This window comes from Elephantulus edwardii, unplaced genomic scaffold (assembly GCF_000299155.1).
Source record: "Elephantulus edwardii isolate Elephantulus edwardi_28Jun2011 unplaced genomic scaffold, EleEdw1.0 scaffold00041, whole genome shotgun sequence".
Taxonomy (NCBI): domain Eukaryota; kingdom Metazoa; phylum Chordata; class Mammalia; order Macroscelidea; family Macroscelididae; genus Elephantulus; species Elephantulus edwardii.
The window spans coordinates 18,949,939-18,968,383 of NW_006399791.1; the positions used below are offsets into that span (position 1 = coordinate 18,949,939).

The 18,445-nt window shown below is 40.0% G+C and overlaps 1 protein-coding gene across 1 annotated transcript in view; it reads left to right on the forward strand.

The window, feature by feature from the left end:
* The window catches only part of CHD2 (chromodomain helicase DNA binding protein 2), a 143,156-nt gene that overhangs the window by 43,366 nt on the left and 81,345 nt on the right, over positions 1 to 18,445 (forward strand). The window contains exons 8-16 of the mRNA XM_006885193.1: positions 535 to 668; positions 1,534 to 1,759; positions 3,144 to 3,244; positions 4,267 to 4,311; positions 4,461 to 4,639; positions 6,666 to 6,790; positions 13,915 to 14,131; positions 15,969 to 16,058; positions 16,909 to 17,099. Coding sequence (XP_006885255.1) covers positions 535 to 668; positions 1,534 to 1,759; positions 3,144 to 3,244; positions 4,267 to 4,311; positions 4,461 to 4,639; positions 6,666 to 6,790; positions 13,915 to 14,131; positions 15,969 to 16,058; positions 16,909 to 17,099 — 1,308 coding nt within the window. The remainder of the gene's footprint in view (positions 1 to 534; positions 669 to 1,533; positions 1,760 to 3,143; positions 3,245 to 4,266; positions 4,312 to 4,460; positions 4,640 to 6,665; positions 6,791 to 13,914; positions 14,132 to 15,968; positions 16,059 to 16,908; positions 17,100 to 18,445) is intronic.

Consider the following 18,445-nt stretch of genomic DNA (forward strand, 5'->3'; position numbering starts at 1 on the left):
ATTGTAATGGTAGCAATATATATATTTTTTTTTATTATGTTTTTTTCCTTGTGGTTTTGTTTACACAGTAATGTAGCATCATTCAAGTTGTCTGTGTTTTGCTTACACAAAGTATTATACATGAATTTGTGTTTATTTTAAAGAGTTAATCTTTCTACACTTCTCTATGAATATGCACTGTTGCTTTAAGTTGTTGTTGTTAATATACCCTCGAGTTGGAACTGACTCATAGCTGATCCTCCAGTGGGTTTTTGTAGGCATTAATCACATGGGAAGAGATTGCCCATGTTTCTCCTGAGGAGTAAGCTGGTGGATTCTTACCATGTGCCTTTGGGTGGGCAGTCTAACTCCTTCTCTCTAAAACCCAAGAGCTCATTGCTGTAAGGAGGGAGGGTGGTGGGGAAAGAAGCTTGAAACCTACTTTAAAACTGAATGTTGGGATCAAAACCCTAGGCCTATTTCTAGTGGCGTTAAAATAACTGCTTACTTCTAACACTACAGCTTCTCATTTAATCAGTGCTGTTCCTCGTGCAGCTATAAAGAAGATGATGACTTTGAGACTGATTCCGATGACCTCATTGAAATGACTGGAGAAGGGCTTGACGAACAACAAGACAATAGTGAGACTATTGAAAAGGTCTTAGATTCCAGACTGGGAAAGAAGGGAGGTATGTGTCCTTGGGTTGAAAAATGCTCCCTCTGACTGCTTATTAAGGCCCAGATTTTCAACTCTGAAGTCAGGAGTTTCAGTTGGTAATTAAGTTTGTTATGAAATGTAAAAGGCTTTTTCTGACCCAGTTCTTATGTTTCAGAGATGTGGACAGTGGGTCTAATATTTCTTTAGGATTTTAAAATTAAACCAGTGATGAAAAATGTTACTATATTAAAAAGTCATAATAGCAATGCTTGCTCATTAGCATTAGGCAAATGCACTCTTAATTAGCTCTTTCTGAATTTCTTTGTGAAAAGTATCAAACTTCTTAAATACATACATGAACAATAGTGTGATGATTTTTTCTAAGATCACCAGTGTTACTATCTAAGCATTTTAAAGCAACCTTTTAAAAAGGAAACATAAAAATACTGCTTCATGCCTTTCCTTTGCCCCTTTGCTCTGATTTTATTTGAAGTTAAAGGAGCTGACAGAGAACCCTGGGCCAGATAGGTGAGGAGGAAATATTTACATTTTCTGACATTTTCTTAATATTCCTAGAGAAAGGGCTTTATTTTCTAAGTTGAGACCAAAACAGAAGGATGATGTTGTTTTATTTTTACTGTTTTTGGACACAGTGATATCTTTTATTTCTCATACAAACTCCAGAATTACTTTAATAAGTATAAAATCTGGGTTTGCATTTTGCAAATGTTCGAGATTATTGATCAAGTCCATTGTTAGTTATTTTTGAATTTCTACTCTTTTCAAGTCAAAGTGTTTTTGGTGCTGCATCTAAAAGAGGCTCTTTAGAAGATTGCTTTCTTGGAAAGGTCTTGTTTAATAAACTCTTTTTAAAGTTTAACTGAATCCTTTTGCAGCAACTGGAGCTTCTACAACTGTATATGCGGTTGAAGCTAATGGAGACCCTAGTGGTGACTTTGACACTGAAAAGGATGAAGTTGAAGTCCAATATCTCATCAAATGGAAGGGTTGGTCATATATCCACAGCACGTGGGAGAGTGAAGAATCCTTACAGCAACAGAAAGTGAAGGGCCTAAAAAAACTAGAAAACTTCAAGAAGAAAGAGGATGAAATCAAACAATGGTACATTTTCCATCATGGATTAAAGCACTATATTTGAAGCCTGAGAGAAGGGAAAAAATTTAGTAATGCATGGAGAAAACAGATATCTAGAATCTCAGATTTTGGTTTGATCATCTCAACAAGGAACTATTTACAGCCTTGTGTTTATAAGGTTGTGGCCTGAGTTCTTACGTAGATAGCCACCGTGGTTTTGGCGTGTAAAAAGAACTGTGCCGAGTGAGCGTTTTCCACACGTTGTGTTTTGAATTCTCATGGGAAAGCTAGGAGAGTTGTGTTGCTGTCTTGCCCCTGCTGCACGAGGAGAAACGAGGCACAAAGTTTGCCCGCAAGCAGCTCTGCACAGGGGGCCAGCAGTTGCCATGGTCTTTGTGTGAAGCACTTTGTTAGCTTGCATATTTGTGCTTACGTGTGCGAAGTTGATATTCTAGACCTCTCTGGTCCACGTGAAGGACATTTTGCTTTTGTGAATATGATGTTAGGGGAAGCAGTTAGAGAATGTATAAAGCTAAAATAGTCAGTGCTGTTTTTGCCTTGTCACTCTGAGTGTATTAGATTTGCATATGAGAAATCTGTGGAGCTACTGCACACAAACCTAAATTGAGTAATAGCACGTATCAAGTCAGCGCCGAAGACCCACTTCTAAGATGATTTGTGTTGGGGTTGTGTTGTGTTAGCTTTCTAACTCTAGTTCCACAGAATGTACTGTTTGGATCACCTCTTTACTCATAAAATATGTATGCTGAATTAGGGTTTGTGCTTAAACTGCTAGTTTAAAGATTGGTGGTCCAAACTCCCACCTAATGTACTGTGGAAGAAAAGACTGGCCATCCCTTCCCCTAAGGTGATGGCCAGGGCAATCCTGGGGAGCAGTTGTCTGTAGCACAAGGGGCCACCCCAGCTATAGGCTCACTTGACAGCAAGCAGGTCACTGGAACAAGTTAGCGGTGGGTTAGGCAGAAAAATCACAAGAAGAAGATTAAGAATCTAATTTCAAGTTGCTATTTTTCTTTCAAAAGCACAAAAAAGTCACAAAAAAGCAGTCTTGTGGAAATGGAAATTCTTTCGGTGTGGTAGACAATTTTCATATCTTAATTTGTAGATAGAAATTTGTCACTTGACAGTTATTTTCAGGATTCTGTCTAGATAGGTCACATCTGAGAGGTGAGCAGCTGGCATAACATCCTGTGATTCTGAGGTCTTTAGTGTTTTCTGAAGTTGTGTGCTTAGACTAGAAGCTCTACCTAATTGCAGATTAGTGGAAGGTTATTAAAGGGACAGAAGGAAGGAAAAAAGTTTCTTTTTCTTTGACTTTTGCTTTGATGTTTGTTTATGGATTCTCCCAGATCTAATTAGGATGTATTTTTCCTGTCTGTTTTCTCTCCAGGTTAGGGAAAGTTTCTCCTGAAGATGTAGAATATTTCAACTGCCAACAGGAGCTGGCCTCTGAGTTGAATAAACAGTATCAGATAGTAGAAAGAATAATAGGTGAGTACCGAGAAGCTTATTTTAGCAGAATTTGAGCCAAGGAATAGTGCTCTTGCTTTTGGAAGCAATATCAACAAGTATGTTTTCTTTCTTATTTTGAGAGTAGACAAATGGCTTAGATTTATTGGGAAGAAGGCCAAGTTTGGTTGATGAGAGAAGTGCCAAGGATAATATTGAGGTTCTTAGCGAGTGTAGCAGAAGAAGTACCATTTAGTGAAGTGGAAAGATTTAAGGCAGGAGCTGGTTTAGGGAGTTGAAACGTGGAGAAGTTTGTTATCTGTAAAGTCGATGTACTATGATATCTGTAAAGCCTGTGTACTATTTAGTCTGTCTGAGTGGAGAATACTGTGAAAATGGTAGCACATGTGAACCTGGATTTCAGAGTTACTGGTCTGGGACTGGAGGTTTAAAGATCATAGTTATCTGTATACAGACAGTTTTTAAAGCCTCAGATTTCATAAAGCTCGCCAGAACTAGAGTATACATAGTGTGAAAGAAAGTCTGAGGACATTCCAGGATTTGGAAGTCAGAACTAGCAAAGGAGACTGAGAAAGAGCAATCAGTGAGAGGAGAGGAAGAGCCTTGGCCGGCCGGAGTGTACGAGAGCCAGGCTGTGTGCATGGCTACAGGAGGAAGAAGCAGTAGGTCAGATGCCGTGAACTTAGACCTGAGCCGTGAGATGGGCAGAGGGTGTGGAAGTGATGGCATGTTGGGGATCAAGCCTACTTGGGGTGGGCTCAGGAAGGAGTTGGAAGGGAGTCAATAGAGACAGCGCAAACAACTATTCTGGGGAGTTTGATTATAAAGGAGAACAGGAAAAAAAAAAATAAAGGAGAACAGGAGTGGAAGAGTAGTTAACAGTAGATCTGAACTGTTTTAATGATTTGAGACAGTTGTTTCTATGTGTCCTGAGTATGTCTGACCTGACCTAGTTTTTTTCATTCACTGGACAGAAAGTCTAATTTTTTTCCTTGATTATGACGAAAGTTTTTATCTGTATTCTTCTGTTTGTTTTTTTTTAGCTGTGAAAACAAGTAAATCTACTTTGGGTCAAACAGATTTTCCAGGTAAGTGAGAGATCTTGTTTTAACAGCAGGTCTTGTTTTGCAAAGTTTATACTATTTTGTCACATAATTGATTTTACCAAAAAATGAATGTCTCTCCTTGCCTTTAATATAAAGGTAGTGGTCTGTATACATTTTTATTTCTAAACTAGCTCACAGTAGAAAGCCGGCACCTTCAAACGAACCTGAGTATCTGTGCAAATGGATGGGACTGCCATACTCAGAGTGTAGCTGGGAGGATGAAGCCCTGATTGGAAAGAAATTCCAGAGTTGCATCGACAGCTTTCACAGTAGGAACAACTCAAAAACCATCCCAACAAGAGAATGCAAGGTATGGTGATTTTTACACCACGTACATTATTCTCTTACAAAAGGCCTTCTTTATCACTTAAACATCATTTGATTTTAAGAAGACTGCAAGGCATATTTTTGGCTTAAGGTTTAAAGCTTACTTCAGTGGATTCTTTCATCATTAGTGGCTCCAGAAAGTCTAGAGTTCATGAGAATTTGAAGTTCTCTTCTGCCTTTCCCCACTTTCAATCAAGATTCATCTATTGAATCTTTGAAGTGTTCAGTAATAATGGTAGCTGCGTGTCCTCCAGTTCTGATCTTCTGCCAAAATGGGCAGCTGTTTGTGGAGGTGATGGAGTTTGTATAACTTTTTAATCTTCTGCTTCCCAAACTGATTTACTACAGAATTCCCATTTATTGTTGTATCAGTGAGTCGATTCTGACTCCCAGTGATCCAACAGAACAGAGTAGAACTCCCCCTAATTTCCTCTTGTGTTTTGGACATGTTATTAGTAGGGTCCAGTTTTCAGATAAGGACAATTACTGGTAGAGAGTCAGTGAAGAGAAGTCTTCAACGAGAGTTGTCTTGACACAGAGACTCTAACTTTAGCCACAGGCCCATGTGTAGCAGTGGTTGTGAGAATGACGTAGTATTGGCAGTGCTTTGTGCTCTTGTACGTAAGATTACTGTCTGTGATAACTGACTTGATGACATCTGACAGCATAACAAAAACAGTCTTGAAGGGCACAGATTGCCAGGTCTTTTCCCTTGCACTTAACCATTGTGCCATTGGTATTTTTCAAATCTTTGGAAATGAAAATAACATACTTTCCTTGAAAATCAAACTCTTTAAGTTGGAGCTTCAAGGTAGGGTCAGGCTGCACCTGGCATTTACAGGACCAGTTTGCATATGAAAAACTTTGCCATTGGCATTCTTTTACATTGTTAGTAGTAAGAACAAAGATAATTGTATGATGTGAAAGTAGGATACTCTCCCTGCCATGCAGGAAGAAAAGTTGTTGTTTTTGTTATGTACTTTCGAGTCATAGCCAACCCATAGTCAGAACCGACCCATAGCTGACTCTCTGATGGGTTTTCAGAGGCAGTTAATCACACAGGAGGAGATTGCCCTCTCCCATGGAGCAGCTGGTGGCCTCAAACTGCATGCCTTTGGGGTTACAGTGCAGCTTCTTGTCACTAGGCCACTACAGCAAAAAATAAATTAAAAAAAGTAAATCACCTGTATGGATGATATAGTAAAAATAAGAGCTGTTGGATGTTATTTGCAACTTATTTCAGGAAAGGAGCAGATCAACTAAAACATACTTGTTTTCAGGATGAGATCGATCGAGCTTTGGGAATATAGACCACGAAGGAGAAAAGGTTGACAGGTTTGTTGTCAGCAGGGGTTGGTGATTCAGATGTGAAATTTCTGGTTTTGTTTTTTGGTGCTTGTTTTTCTGTGCCACCGAGTTGAGTACAACGTCTAGGGACCCTGTGTATGAATCTGAAATCTGCCCAAGCTGTGCCATTCCCACCATCTGCAACACACTTGAGCCCATAGTTACAATCACTGTGTCAATCTGTCTTGTTGTGGGTCTTCCTCTTTTATACTGACCTTCTACATTTTCAATGATAATGTTCTTTTCTAAGGTTAGTCCCTCCTAAAACATGCCCAAAGTATGAGAAACTGAATTTCTCTATTCTTGCCTCCAAGGAGCATTCTGATTTCATTTTCTCCAAGACCTACCTGTTCTCTTGGCAGTCATGAAATAGTCTAGTACTCTTCTCCAATACCACCATTCACAAGGTATCAATTTTTCTGTCATCTTTAGTCACTGTCCTATTTTGAGATGCATATTGAGCAGTGAGGGAGACCATGGCTTTAATCAGGTGCACCTTAGTCTTTAAGCTGACATAATTGTTCTTTAGTTCTCTAGAGAGATTCTGAACACCAGTTTTCCTGCTGTTACTTGTCCACTAATTGTGTGGTAGCATGCTAGCAAATATATGAATAGGAAGGAAATTTTGTTCAAACTGGGCTTTGTTAATTTTTGTTTTTCAGGCTTTAAAGCAGAGGCCACGGTTTGTAACTTTAAAGAAGCAGCCAACATATTTAGGAGGGGAGAATCTGGAACTTCGTGATTATCAGCTAGAAGGTCTCAATTGGCTTGCTCATTCCTGGTGCAAGTAGGTAGAAAGATAAGCTTTACTATTTCTTCACTCTTTCTACATTCTTTTTGTTATGTCCAAAAGTGTATTTCTTTATTTCTGTGGTGGTAAAATAATACCTCAGTGCTCTGAATTGGTTTTGACTCATAGTAATGTCTTCCATTGGATTTCAAAAGTTGTGAAAGTGTTTATTGGGGTGGGTGGGAAATGGTGGGAAATTTTCACTGCAGAAGATTGACCTTTCAGTTAGCATTGCAGTACATTATGAGGTATATCACTGAGGCTTCTCTTTCTACTATATATTATAGAATTTAATAATTAATATAATAATAATAATAATGATAATGTGATTGAAAAATGTCTTCTGGAATTTTTAACTCAACTCATTGCCATTGGAACTGATGCATATAAGTTGACCCTCCAACTTGTGTTTGTTGTTGTTTACCATCGAGTCGAAACCAACCCATAGCTGACCCTACAGCAGGTTTTCAGAGGCAGTTTAATCACCCAGGAGGAGATTTCCCATTCTTCTCCTGCAGAGCAACAGCTGGTGGATTCACATCAGAGCCCACTGTGTCTGTATAATAGGTAATTTAAATTTGAAGAATAGATTACTTTATTAATGAATTAATTTTGTAGCTGAACTGCCCCATAAGTAATTGGAGGAAGACTCATTAACAACCTGCATTGTGCAGATGATATAACCTTGATCACTGAAACTGAGGAGGACTTGAAGTTTTTGGTGCAGATGATCAAGGACTATAGCCTTCAATATGGATTGCATCTCAACACAAAACAAAAATCCTCACCACTGGGCCAGTTGGGCAGCATCGTGTTGTTGTTATGTGTCGTCTGTGTTGTTTGTGACTCATAGGGACCCTATGTACAACAGCCCTAAACCGTGCTCTATCCTGTGCCAATCACATTGCCTCTGACACACCCATCCCGATTACCCCATTCACCGAATCAATCCACCTCATAGAGGGTCTTCCCCTCCTGCGCTGTCCCTCCACCCTACCAAGCATGATGTCCCGCTCCAAGGACCGGTCCCGCCTCACAACAAGTCCAAAGTATGTTAGACAGGGCCTCAGAATCCTTGACTCCAAAGAGCCGCCCGCTTTAACCCTCTCCAGGATGAATCTGTTTGTTTTCTTGGCAGTCCATGGTACATTCAATACTCTTCTCCAGCACCACAGCTCAAAGGCGTCAATTCTTCTTCTATCCTCCCTAGTCATTGTCCAACTCTCTGATGCATAACAAGTGATTGCAAAGACCATGGCCTTTATCAGGCACACCTTAGTCTCCAGAGAGACACCGTTGCTCTTGAGTACTTTAGAGAGGCCCCTAACAGCAGACTTTCCCATCGCAATACGTTTTTTGATTTCCTGGCCGCTGGTGCCAAGAGTGTTGACCGTGGAGCCGAGTAAACTGAAGCTGTGAACAATCTCAGTCTCTTCACCATCCATCCTGATGCTACCAATTGGTCCAGTGGTGAGAATCTTTGTCTTCTTGACATTGAGCCTCAGTCCATATTGAAGGCTGCAGTCCTTGACCCTCTGCAGTAAGTGCATGAGGTCCTCCTCAATTTCAGGGAGCAGGGTTGTACCATCTGCATAACGCAGATTGTTGATAGATCGTCCACCAATCCTAACGCCAAGCTTCTCCTCATAGAGCCCAGCCTCTCAGATAATCTGCTCTGCATACAGGTTGAAAAGGTATGGAGATAGGACACATCCCTGGTGTACAACCTTCCCAATTTTGAACCATGCAGTGTTGCCCTGCTCTGTTCTGACGACTGCCCCAGGAATAGATGGTATACCAATTGACATATTTCAGCTAACAGATGCTGCACTGGATGTGCTCACCAAGTTGTGCCAAGAAATCTGGAGAACAACTTCAATCCTAATACATCATAATATGTATTTGCATAACTAAAAAACACAAAACAAACCAGCAACCAAAAAACCCCAAATTTCTCTGGCAGTTCAAATCTACCAGTGGCTCCTTGTTAAGAAAATGGACAATCTCTTCTGTAATTTAAAGCCTCAGAAAACATTCTGGAGAGTCAGCTATGAGTAGAATCTGACTCTATAGCAATGAGTTTGAGTTACAATCTCTTTAATAGTGTTTGGGGTTTTGTTTTTTAGTTTTTTTTTTTTTAGTAGTAGTAGTGTTTTATAGTTTTCATTGTGTACCACTTGGCCAACTGACTGGAAGAGATCTATATTTGTTCCCATTCCAAAGAAGGGTGACCCAACAGAGGGTGGAAACTACAGTACAATATCATTAATTTCACATGCAAGCAAGATTCTACTGAAGATTATCCAGAAATGACTGGAACAGCACATTAGCAGAGAACTGCTGGAAGTCCAGGATGGGTTTAAAAGGGGTCGTGATACTAGGGATATTGTAGCTGATGTTAGATGGATCTTAGCTGAAAGCAGGGAATATGAGAAGAATGTATATCTGTGTTTTATTGATTATGCAAAGGCATTTGACTGTGTGGATCATAACAAACTGTGGCTGACTCTGAGAAGAATGGGAATCCCAGAACTGGGCAGCATCATAATAGATGGAAAAAGGATTGAAATTGTTAACAATTTCATCTTGCTCAGATAACAATCAACAGCCTTGGCATCCATAGTCAGGAAACCAAAATACAAGTTGCATTGGGAAAATTTGCTGTCAAGGACCTTTGCAGAGTGCTAAAGAGCAATATTGTCAATCTAAAAACTAAAGTGGACCTGATCCAGGTCATGGCCTGTAATTACTTGCAGTACATCAGAGAGCTGGACAATGACTAAAGATGATGGAGAAGAATAGATCTGTTTGAGATGTAATGTTGGAGAAGAGTATTGAATATACCATGGACTGCCAAGAGAACAAGCCGGTCTGCCTGGAAAGGGTGAAACAAGGTTGCTTCTCGAAGGCAAGGATTTCAAAGCTCCATCCCACATAGTTCGGACATGTTACCAGGAGGAGGCAGACCTTGGAGAAGAACACCATGCTTGGAAGGGTAGGATATCAGCGCAGGAGAGGAAGACCCTGGGTGAGATGGATTCACACTGAGACTGTGGCACTGGGGTCAAGTGTGTTGGAGATGGTGAAGTTGGTCACTATGAGTCATAGTCAAACCAAGGGCACAGACCAACAGAGCCTTAAATGGCTTCGCTAGGATATCTTCAGAGTACTCCTTAAGTTTTAGTTCTTTCTCTTGCCAAGTAAAAATAGCAAAACAAGAATCCAGGCTTTTCTATGCAAGCCTGGGAAAAGGTTTACTAGGAAAAATACTTGATAAAGTAAAACCATATTGTGAGATTTAGGGCAACAAAACAATGCAGGCTCATGACATACAGAAGAATTGTATAGGTTTATAAAGACTGAGATGAGAAAAGGTTTGTGTTTATTCATAAGGGAAGGTAGAGGATTCTGGGACCCGTGTATTGGGTATTATGACGATTAAGGGCAGTCCTGCTGGAGCTTCGAGATGGACTCTGTTGCAAAGACTTCTGGGTCATAAGACATAACTTATTATGGGATAGTATGTATAGTCTCTGTGGGTGCCAGTTTGAGTTGAGTCGAAGACTTCCTGCTGAAGTCTATCTGTTCCTTCTAGAGGAAGGTCATATAGGATGGTAGACTGGCATGCTTAAAGAATCTGTTTAAACAGGTTCTGCCTGGAAAGCAAAGTAGCAGGAACTAAGTACTCATTGCAGTAGGGTGTGGGTGAGCATTATTATGGGGAAGCATCTGACTTGTAGTTTCCTGGCCTAACCCTGACACTCTCCTCCTGATCTGGCACTGGCTGCCCTAGCTCAATTTGTCTTAGCTGGAAACTTGTTATTTGTAAGATTTTAATACCACATTCAGTTTGGAGTAGAAGGAGTTGTTAAGGAAGAATAAAACAGCTTTTCTTTCTAGGTCATGTAAATCTTGAAAGTCAGAGTTGCAGAGAGTGAAGCCCCTTCTGCCTTGGGTTCCTATCCAGGCCAGTCATCCCGTTTAAAGGAGGGGTGACACTGTGAGAAGGGAGCTTTTTTGTGCTGAGATCACCTTCATCTTGGAGACAGAAGAGGGAAGCAGAGTTGACAGGATTTGAATCTTCAGGGTTCTTCTGGTTGCTAATCGTAAATCTATCAAATTCAGTGTAGGGCTGTGGTACATAGGGTCACTAGGAGTTGCAAGTGACTCGACGGCACATAAGAACAACAACAGCAACAACTCTGTCTAAAAGCCTTCGACCACTGTTGTATGTGAGGGACTGACCCAAGCCCTGGGAATTTAACTATGAACCATGACAAGCAGGATTTTCTGTCCTTATGTGAGAAGGATCTTACTGCTACAAATTCCTTTGCAGACATGAATATTCTTAATTTCATCCAGCATTTGTAAAACTCATGTATGTTGATCAGTGGTTTATAGTAAAGCAAAAATCTTTATTTCACGAATAAGCTACAAGCCTGAAAAGTAAAATTAACCATTCTAAGTTGTTTTTTCAGTGGAGAAAAGACAGTTTCTGATTAGAGATTCATTTGACTGTTTCCCACCTACATCCTCTCCCCTAAAATCTACTGAAATGTTTTGTTATGAAAGCGTGAGTCTTTGAAAAGTTGCGTTTACATGACTGATGGAATAATGACTGATGAAACTGTTCTGAGTTGTTTGGGAAGTATTTTCCTTTCAGAGGATTCCAAATGAAGTCTTAAGAAATTACATAATGCGCTCATTTTACATGTGAGGGTCCCTTGAAACAAAGGTGTCTTGTACCTTGTTCAGGGTTTGCCTTATTTCACGAAGAGTCCTTAACTGGCATTTTTCCTTTTAAATGATCATATAGACAGCTGGAAAAGACCCAAGCAGCTGGGCCTTTGACAGTCACAGGACTGTCAAATTCAGTTGTTTTTGGTCTGGTTTTTGAAACACAGTGAATGAATTTAAATCTCCTCTAGTGTGTACATGTTGTCATCAGCAGTTTGGTAGAGAGACAGAAATAGTGGAGAAGGTGAGCGCTGTTTTCCCCCCGGTGGTGTGGAAGGATGAGAAACTAATCAAAGTGCACCATAGCTGAGCAAGATTAAGTGTTTCTGAGATTGTAAAGGTGTGGCTGCCTCGCTCCGCCTTCTCCTGGTGTTCTGCTCTGTTCTTTGTGCCTTCCAAGTAGAGTTTCTGTGGAACACAGCCTTTTTTTTTTTAAATCATCTTTTCTTGGTGATTGAAATGTCCTTTTAAAATCATTTATCTTTAACCTGTATTACTACTTTAGGTTCTTTCTGGTTTCACTGATTAATCTCCTATATGCTGTGGTATGTTTGGGTTTTTTATAAATTTGTAAGTGGTTTTCAAGAGCCATCTAATTTATATTTTCACTTAAGCCATCACTTTCATATCAGTAACTATTGCTCTGGAGTTGGAACCCACTTACAGCTGACCTTCCATTGGGTCTCCAAGGCTGGAAATCGCAGAATAATTTGTAAACTCCTCGGAAATCCCACAGTAATTTGTAAACTCCTCTCTCTGCTCAAGAGCTGCCAGCAGATTTATTAGGAGCACCACTCCCTGCAAACAAGGCCACCAATTGTTGTTCTGTGTCGTCGAGTTGCCTGAGACGCATAGCAACCCTTTGCACAATAGCTTGGAACCCTGCCCTGTCCTGAACCAGTCTCACTGTCTGTGAAACTCCTGCCCTCGTTACCCTAGTTACCATGTCAATTCATCTCATCCGGGGTCTTCCTCTCCTGCTGTCCCTCCACCCCTCCAACCATTATGTCCTTCTCTAGGAACTGGTCCTTCCTGGCCACCTGGCCAAAGTGTGTGAGACAGATCTTCAACATTTCCTGTCTAGTGATCTATTTTATTTTCTAATTCCCAGTCTCGCTTACTTTAGCCATTTCCTCCTAGTTCCTACTTCGATCTATACAGTCTTTTCCTTCCTACTGTTGAAATCCAGCCCAACTCCTAAATCTATATTTCTCAAAGTATAGTAGGAACACCTGCCTTCAACTCTGCGTAAATGCTTATTGAAATTTCCAGTCCCTGAGGGTTTTCCTGGATGTTCTGATTCGGTAGGTATAGGCTGTGGCCTAGAAATCTCCTATGCCACATACCACCGTGGTAGACTGCCTGTGTGTCAGACATGCTTATGGTACCTGTAGCATGTGGAGTGTATTTTTATTTTTTTTCTATATTTTATTAATTTTCATAAACATTTGCAGAGATTTTGGGTTTCCATTCATTCATTGTTGCACTATTCTCTCTACCCTCCTCCCAGTTTGTTCTTGTCCAAATGCTACAGTGCTTGTCAAAGCCAGTTCTGATTAATCTTCTTTGTCAGTGTGTCCTTTGCCATTCCCTATCACTCCTCCCTGAGAGAGACTTCACCCTGAGTCATAAGGAAAAGGGGATGGCGTATTCTCTTAGCTACTTCCTGCTGAAAAGGGACGCTGTGGGTTTCAGGGTGAAGATCTTCTCTCACTACTCTAAAGGGCCCCTTTGGCAGTAGGAAACACATAGACTATTATGGAGATTGATTTTGGAATTTAGATGCACTCTTATTGATTGTGCTTGGCCGTACATGTTCATATCCTTGAAGATGTATCATGGGGGTGTTGCAACCTAGAAGACACAAATTTGACTAACAAGTTATAAATACATGAGTCCAGAAATTATGGAAAAGTAAAAGAAAAGATTCTTTCATTGTTTTACAAACCCTCCCCCAGGTCCCCTCCACCATGTGGAGTGTAGTAAAGCACTTGAAGTAGTGTGGGGTGGATAATCTGAAGAGAGGCATGAGACCCTGAGACTCTCAGACTCAGCAACTTGTGCCCTTTGTACTGATGGAACCCAGAGTCCTGTGCTTATATACAGCAGTAAACCAAACTTGCTCTCTCCAATACAAAGAACTGATATAAAGTAGCCTTCCATTACAAGTTAAGACATGCAGTGTAACTAATCTTGATCATGCTCTGAGGATACAGGGCCTTGACTTCTTCCTTATGGAGCCGCCCACAGATGTTGGTAAGTGAGTAGGAGTACAGTTGAGACGCTTGTTGGCTCTCATGGTTGGCACTGGAGCATTGGTATCAGCACTCCCTGTTTGTGATGAACTGATGGGTTGTTTGTTTTTTCTTTTTTTAATTCTGCAGAAGTAACAGTGTAATCCTTGCTGATGAAATGGGCCTGGGAAAGACCATCCAGACCATATCCTTCCTCTCCTACCTGTTCCACCAGCACCAGCTCTACGGCCCCTTTCTTATAGTCGTCCCTTTGTCCACCCTCACCTCATGGCAGAGGGAGTTTGAAGTCTGGGCACCAGAGATCAACGTAGTGGTTTACATAGGTGACCTGATGAGCAGAAATACGGTGTGTAAGCAGAAGCTGGGACTGAATCTATCTTGTAAATGTGTTTTAGAAATTGACCAAAAGCTATTATAGTCCTTAGTAAACTTGTTATTATGACACTTTTCTGTGTCTCAGATATTAGAAGATATGGTTTCAGATTCTGCATAAAAATGCGACTCACCTATTCTTTTAGAGCATATGCTTGTTACTTAAGGAAAAACAAACAACACTACTTGAGGGGAAATCTCCCTTAACTTAAATGCAAAATTAAGTTTCTCTCTGTCTTATAAATTCATGATTGCTTTATTGAGACATGATTATGAAATGGAGTCAATATCTTGGGAAACACTAATGCAATTTTTGCTATTTGAGGAGAGAGATATTATTGAAAAGAATCAAGTTCTGAGAATTTGTTTCCTAATTTCTTTTTTTCTTTTCAATGTCCTAATTTCTTAAAGCAAAGAGGCTGCTTAACTTAAAGGAAAGGAATTAAAGTAAAGCGAAACTAGTTATTTCAGGGTGGCAGAAATGAGAATAATTTGTTCCTCTTCAGACTTGAGCATCATAACCTTTAGGACATAAGGCTTCAGTTTATTAACAGCTCTTTTTTTTTAAGTTAGGCTCTGTGCTGGGGTATGTGCATTACCTGGAGGCCTCATCATAGTAGATAGTGTTCTTTTCAGCTAACTGATAGAGAAAAAATGGGCTCAGCCTGACACTTGCCCCCAGGCCAGCTAGAATGTGACAGACATGAGCGTGGAACACTGATATTTTAGGCCCAAAAGCTTTGTTCTTTCCCATTCTGTGTTAAAAGTAATACTTCCAGGGAGATTGAACATAGTAATATGAGCAAGCCATCTGGAATGCTTTAACATTTGAGCTGTATGTAGAGAACACATATTTTTATGATAATGCAAAGTTAAATCTTGGATCATGATTTGAATTTAATCCTAGCCAATTGCACTGCCTGATTTTTGACCTTCTAGGTGTGTAATAGTGCTAGATTTGTGAATTCATCTTGCTGTTTTGTGTTTTTTTTTTTTTAAAAAGAAATGGCATGAAGCATCCCTTCCAAAAGCTACAACAAAGAAAGCGAACTCTGTGAATGTGTGGAGTTAGGGATATTTTCTTTGTGGTCTCCAGCACTCTTTTTCTTGTTTTTCTTCTCACTGGCTGACCTTGAACTGCAGACATTCACTGTCTTATTCTTTAGTTCCTAACTTTACAACCAAACTGTAAATAGCTTTATCCTGAGCCATTGTGATACTGAATGCATGGCTGTTCTACTGTGTAACTCTTCACTGTTGTGTGCCTTTATATTCATTTTATTCCCATTTGTATTAAGTTACATCATCCTACAAACTTGCCTTTCCTTTTTCAAGGGAGACGGGAAAGACATATCTCCCTACTCTAAGGTTAATGGAGCTTCTTACCAAGCCCCAAGTTGTGATTTACTTGTTAATATTTTACTACTTCAAGATTAAGCAAATTCCTTTCCTTGATAAAATGTTTTTTTTTTTTCTGGGAGAGAAAAAAAATTTAGTGGGGTTAGTCCAGGTCACTAGAGTTTAATTGTTGAAGAAATGAGTTTTGTTGGTGAAATATGTCTTGTTAACAAAATTATTTGACTTCCAAATAAGGTGATTGGGCTCAGTGATCTGTCATCCCTAAGAGAATCTTTTTATTTTCTTAATGCATTCTTTGGCTACTTAGAACAATTCACAATGTATAGTATATTCATTAAAATTTCACAAGAGTTTTTTTATTTAGCATTTTAGTATAGCATCTATCCAGAGACTTGCTAGTGATAAAGCTTAAAGTACAAATTATGTCTTAATTACTGTTCTTTTCCTTATAGATACGAGAATATGAATGGATTCATTCACAAACCAAAAGGCTGAGGTTCAACGCCCTTATAACAACCTATGAAATCCTCTTAAAAGATAAGGTGTGTAAATGGTGGCTATAAGGCTAACTGCAGCGCAGTGTGATTGGTTCAAATGATAGGCTCTGTGCCATGCTATTTTTCTTTTCTTTATTAAAGACACAAATGAAAAAAACAAATCTCGTAAGACTATTGAAGTGACAAAGAAAATAGAATCTTGAATTGGAAGACCTTGAGTTACTTAGTCCAATTGATAGATTGGGGGCTATTGAGGCTAACAGCTTAGCTGACATTTTAACCTTTCTCTGGAAGCTAGGGCTTAAACACCATCATGGGTATTTCCCATCATATAATCATTAATGTTCATAACAGATGATGGGCATGATCTCTGTGAGGAAGAAAGAAAAACAAAACTATTCAAGTTTCTCCTTTCTGCAGTTACTAAGACATATATTTGGTTGACAATAAGACATATATTTAGTCCTCATTGGTGATAGTAAGTGCAAAAAAGTTTAATTTGTCGGCTCTTGACGTCTCTGTGCTTCAGGGTCAGGGTAAAGATTAGGTAAGAGAAGGATCCTGACGGGAGAGTACAAGTCATGTCCTTTTTTCTCCTTTGTTTATTTTTGCCCAGCCTATCAGTTTTTTGTTCATGTTCTGGGGCATGCAGTGGTACCTGGTGAGACACCCCTGTCTGTACCTGTCAGGTGGTGGTATGCTCTTTTGAGAAGACAACTCTAGCAGGATAAACTAGCAGAATAAACAGAGTTCTAATGTGCTTTAAGTCACTGAAGAATAAATGTGTCTGTATATGCCTTTGTGGTGGTATTTATACAGAGATAATTAACATTTACAAACTCTGCTGGCTTCCCTTCTGACTGGTGGCTTGTTTTTTTGTTTGTTTTTACTTTAGACTGTGCTGGGCAGTATTAACTGGGCCTTTCTGGGAGTGGATGAAGCCCATCGGTTGAAGAATGATGACTCTTTATTGTATAAAACTCTGATTGATTTCAAGTCCAACCATAGGCTCCTGATTACGGGGACCCCTCTTCAGAATTCCCTCAAAGAGCTCTGGTCCTTGCTGCACTTTATTATGCCAGAGAAGTAAGCTCCTTCCTGTGTCTTTCAAAAGATACTAGAATGTCTCAAATGTCAATGCTTTTTCATTTTCTTGCTAGGCCTCAGGGAAGACAGATGGGCTGGGAGGTGGGAACGAAAGGAGTAAACAAATCCTAGAGGGTGCTTGAGTCCACTTATGAAGGAGGAAAGCATACCATCGGCCAAAAGTGTGAGTCAGTTAATGCATTTGAAAGGAAACATCAGATGTTCCCAGTTATTCTAATGTAATCAATAGAATTCAAATGAAGGTACATAGTCACACAAACATTAAAAAGAATATGAATCAGTGATTAGGAATATTCTATAAAAATATTTTTCAGAAGATTTTGTATGGTAGAGATGAAATGCAGATTTTTTAAACTTGTAATTCTTTTTTGGTGCACTGTGATAGTTAAAGAAACCCAGCTTCAGTTTGTTTCTCTGCTATGGAAGACAATTACTTGTTTAACCCTTGAAGAGGCTTTGATTGGTCTCATCCCCCTGTCCATCACTTACGCCTTAGCTGGCCTGGCTGTCTTACGGTCCCTTGACACGCCAAGCCACCACTTCTCTTGGTGTCAGGAACACTCTTTCTCCTTAGCCTCACATTGTAGTTAAACAATTGCTCTGAACCCTGCCCTATCCTGAGCCAGTTTCACAGTCTTTGACATACCTGCTCCCATTTCCCCAGTCACTATGTCAGTCCATCTCCTCCAGGGTCTTCCTCTCCTGTACCGAACCTTTTATCTTTCCAAGCATTATGTCCTTCTCCAAGGACTGGTCCCTTCTGGCTAAGTGCCCAAAGTATGTGAGACAGAGCTTCCTTGTATCCAAGGAGAAATTTGGTTTCACTCTCTCTAAGACAGTCTCTTGGTGTCCATGGTATGTTCAGTACTCTTTCTCTAGCACTATAACTCAAAGGCATCCATTTTTCTTCTGTTATTGCAATCACCGTTCAGCATACTTGGCACATGGCCAGCTAGTGTTTTGTATCTTAACATTACTTCTATAACTACCTCTTCTGCGAGGCTTTCTCAGACCACTTATTTAAAATAGCCTCTTAAATATGCTTCTTTTCCTGTTAATAGCAATTAAAAAAATTTATTTCTTGTCTTCTGTCATTAAACTATACATATATATATACATCCATTGCCTACACTTGTGCTTGAGACACTTTCTCCACTCCTCCTTCCCATTGGGTGCATTCAGACTTCTAGCAACTCCATTGGGTTTTTGTGACTGGACGATTAGAATTGCCCGAGATGCACGGCCTGTAGGTTCAGCCATGCACTCACTACCTTCTGTGCCACCAGAACTGCTGGGCACACAGTATAGACACTTTACAACACTTG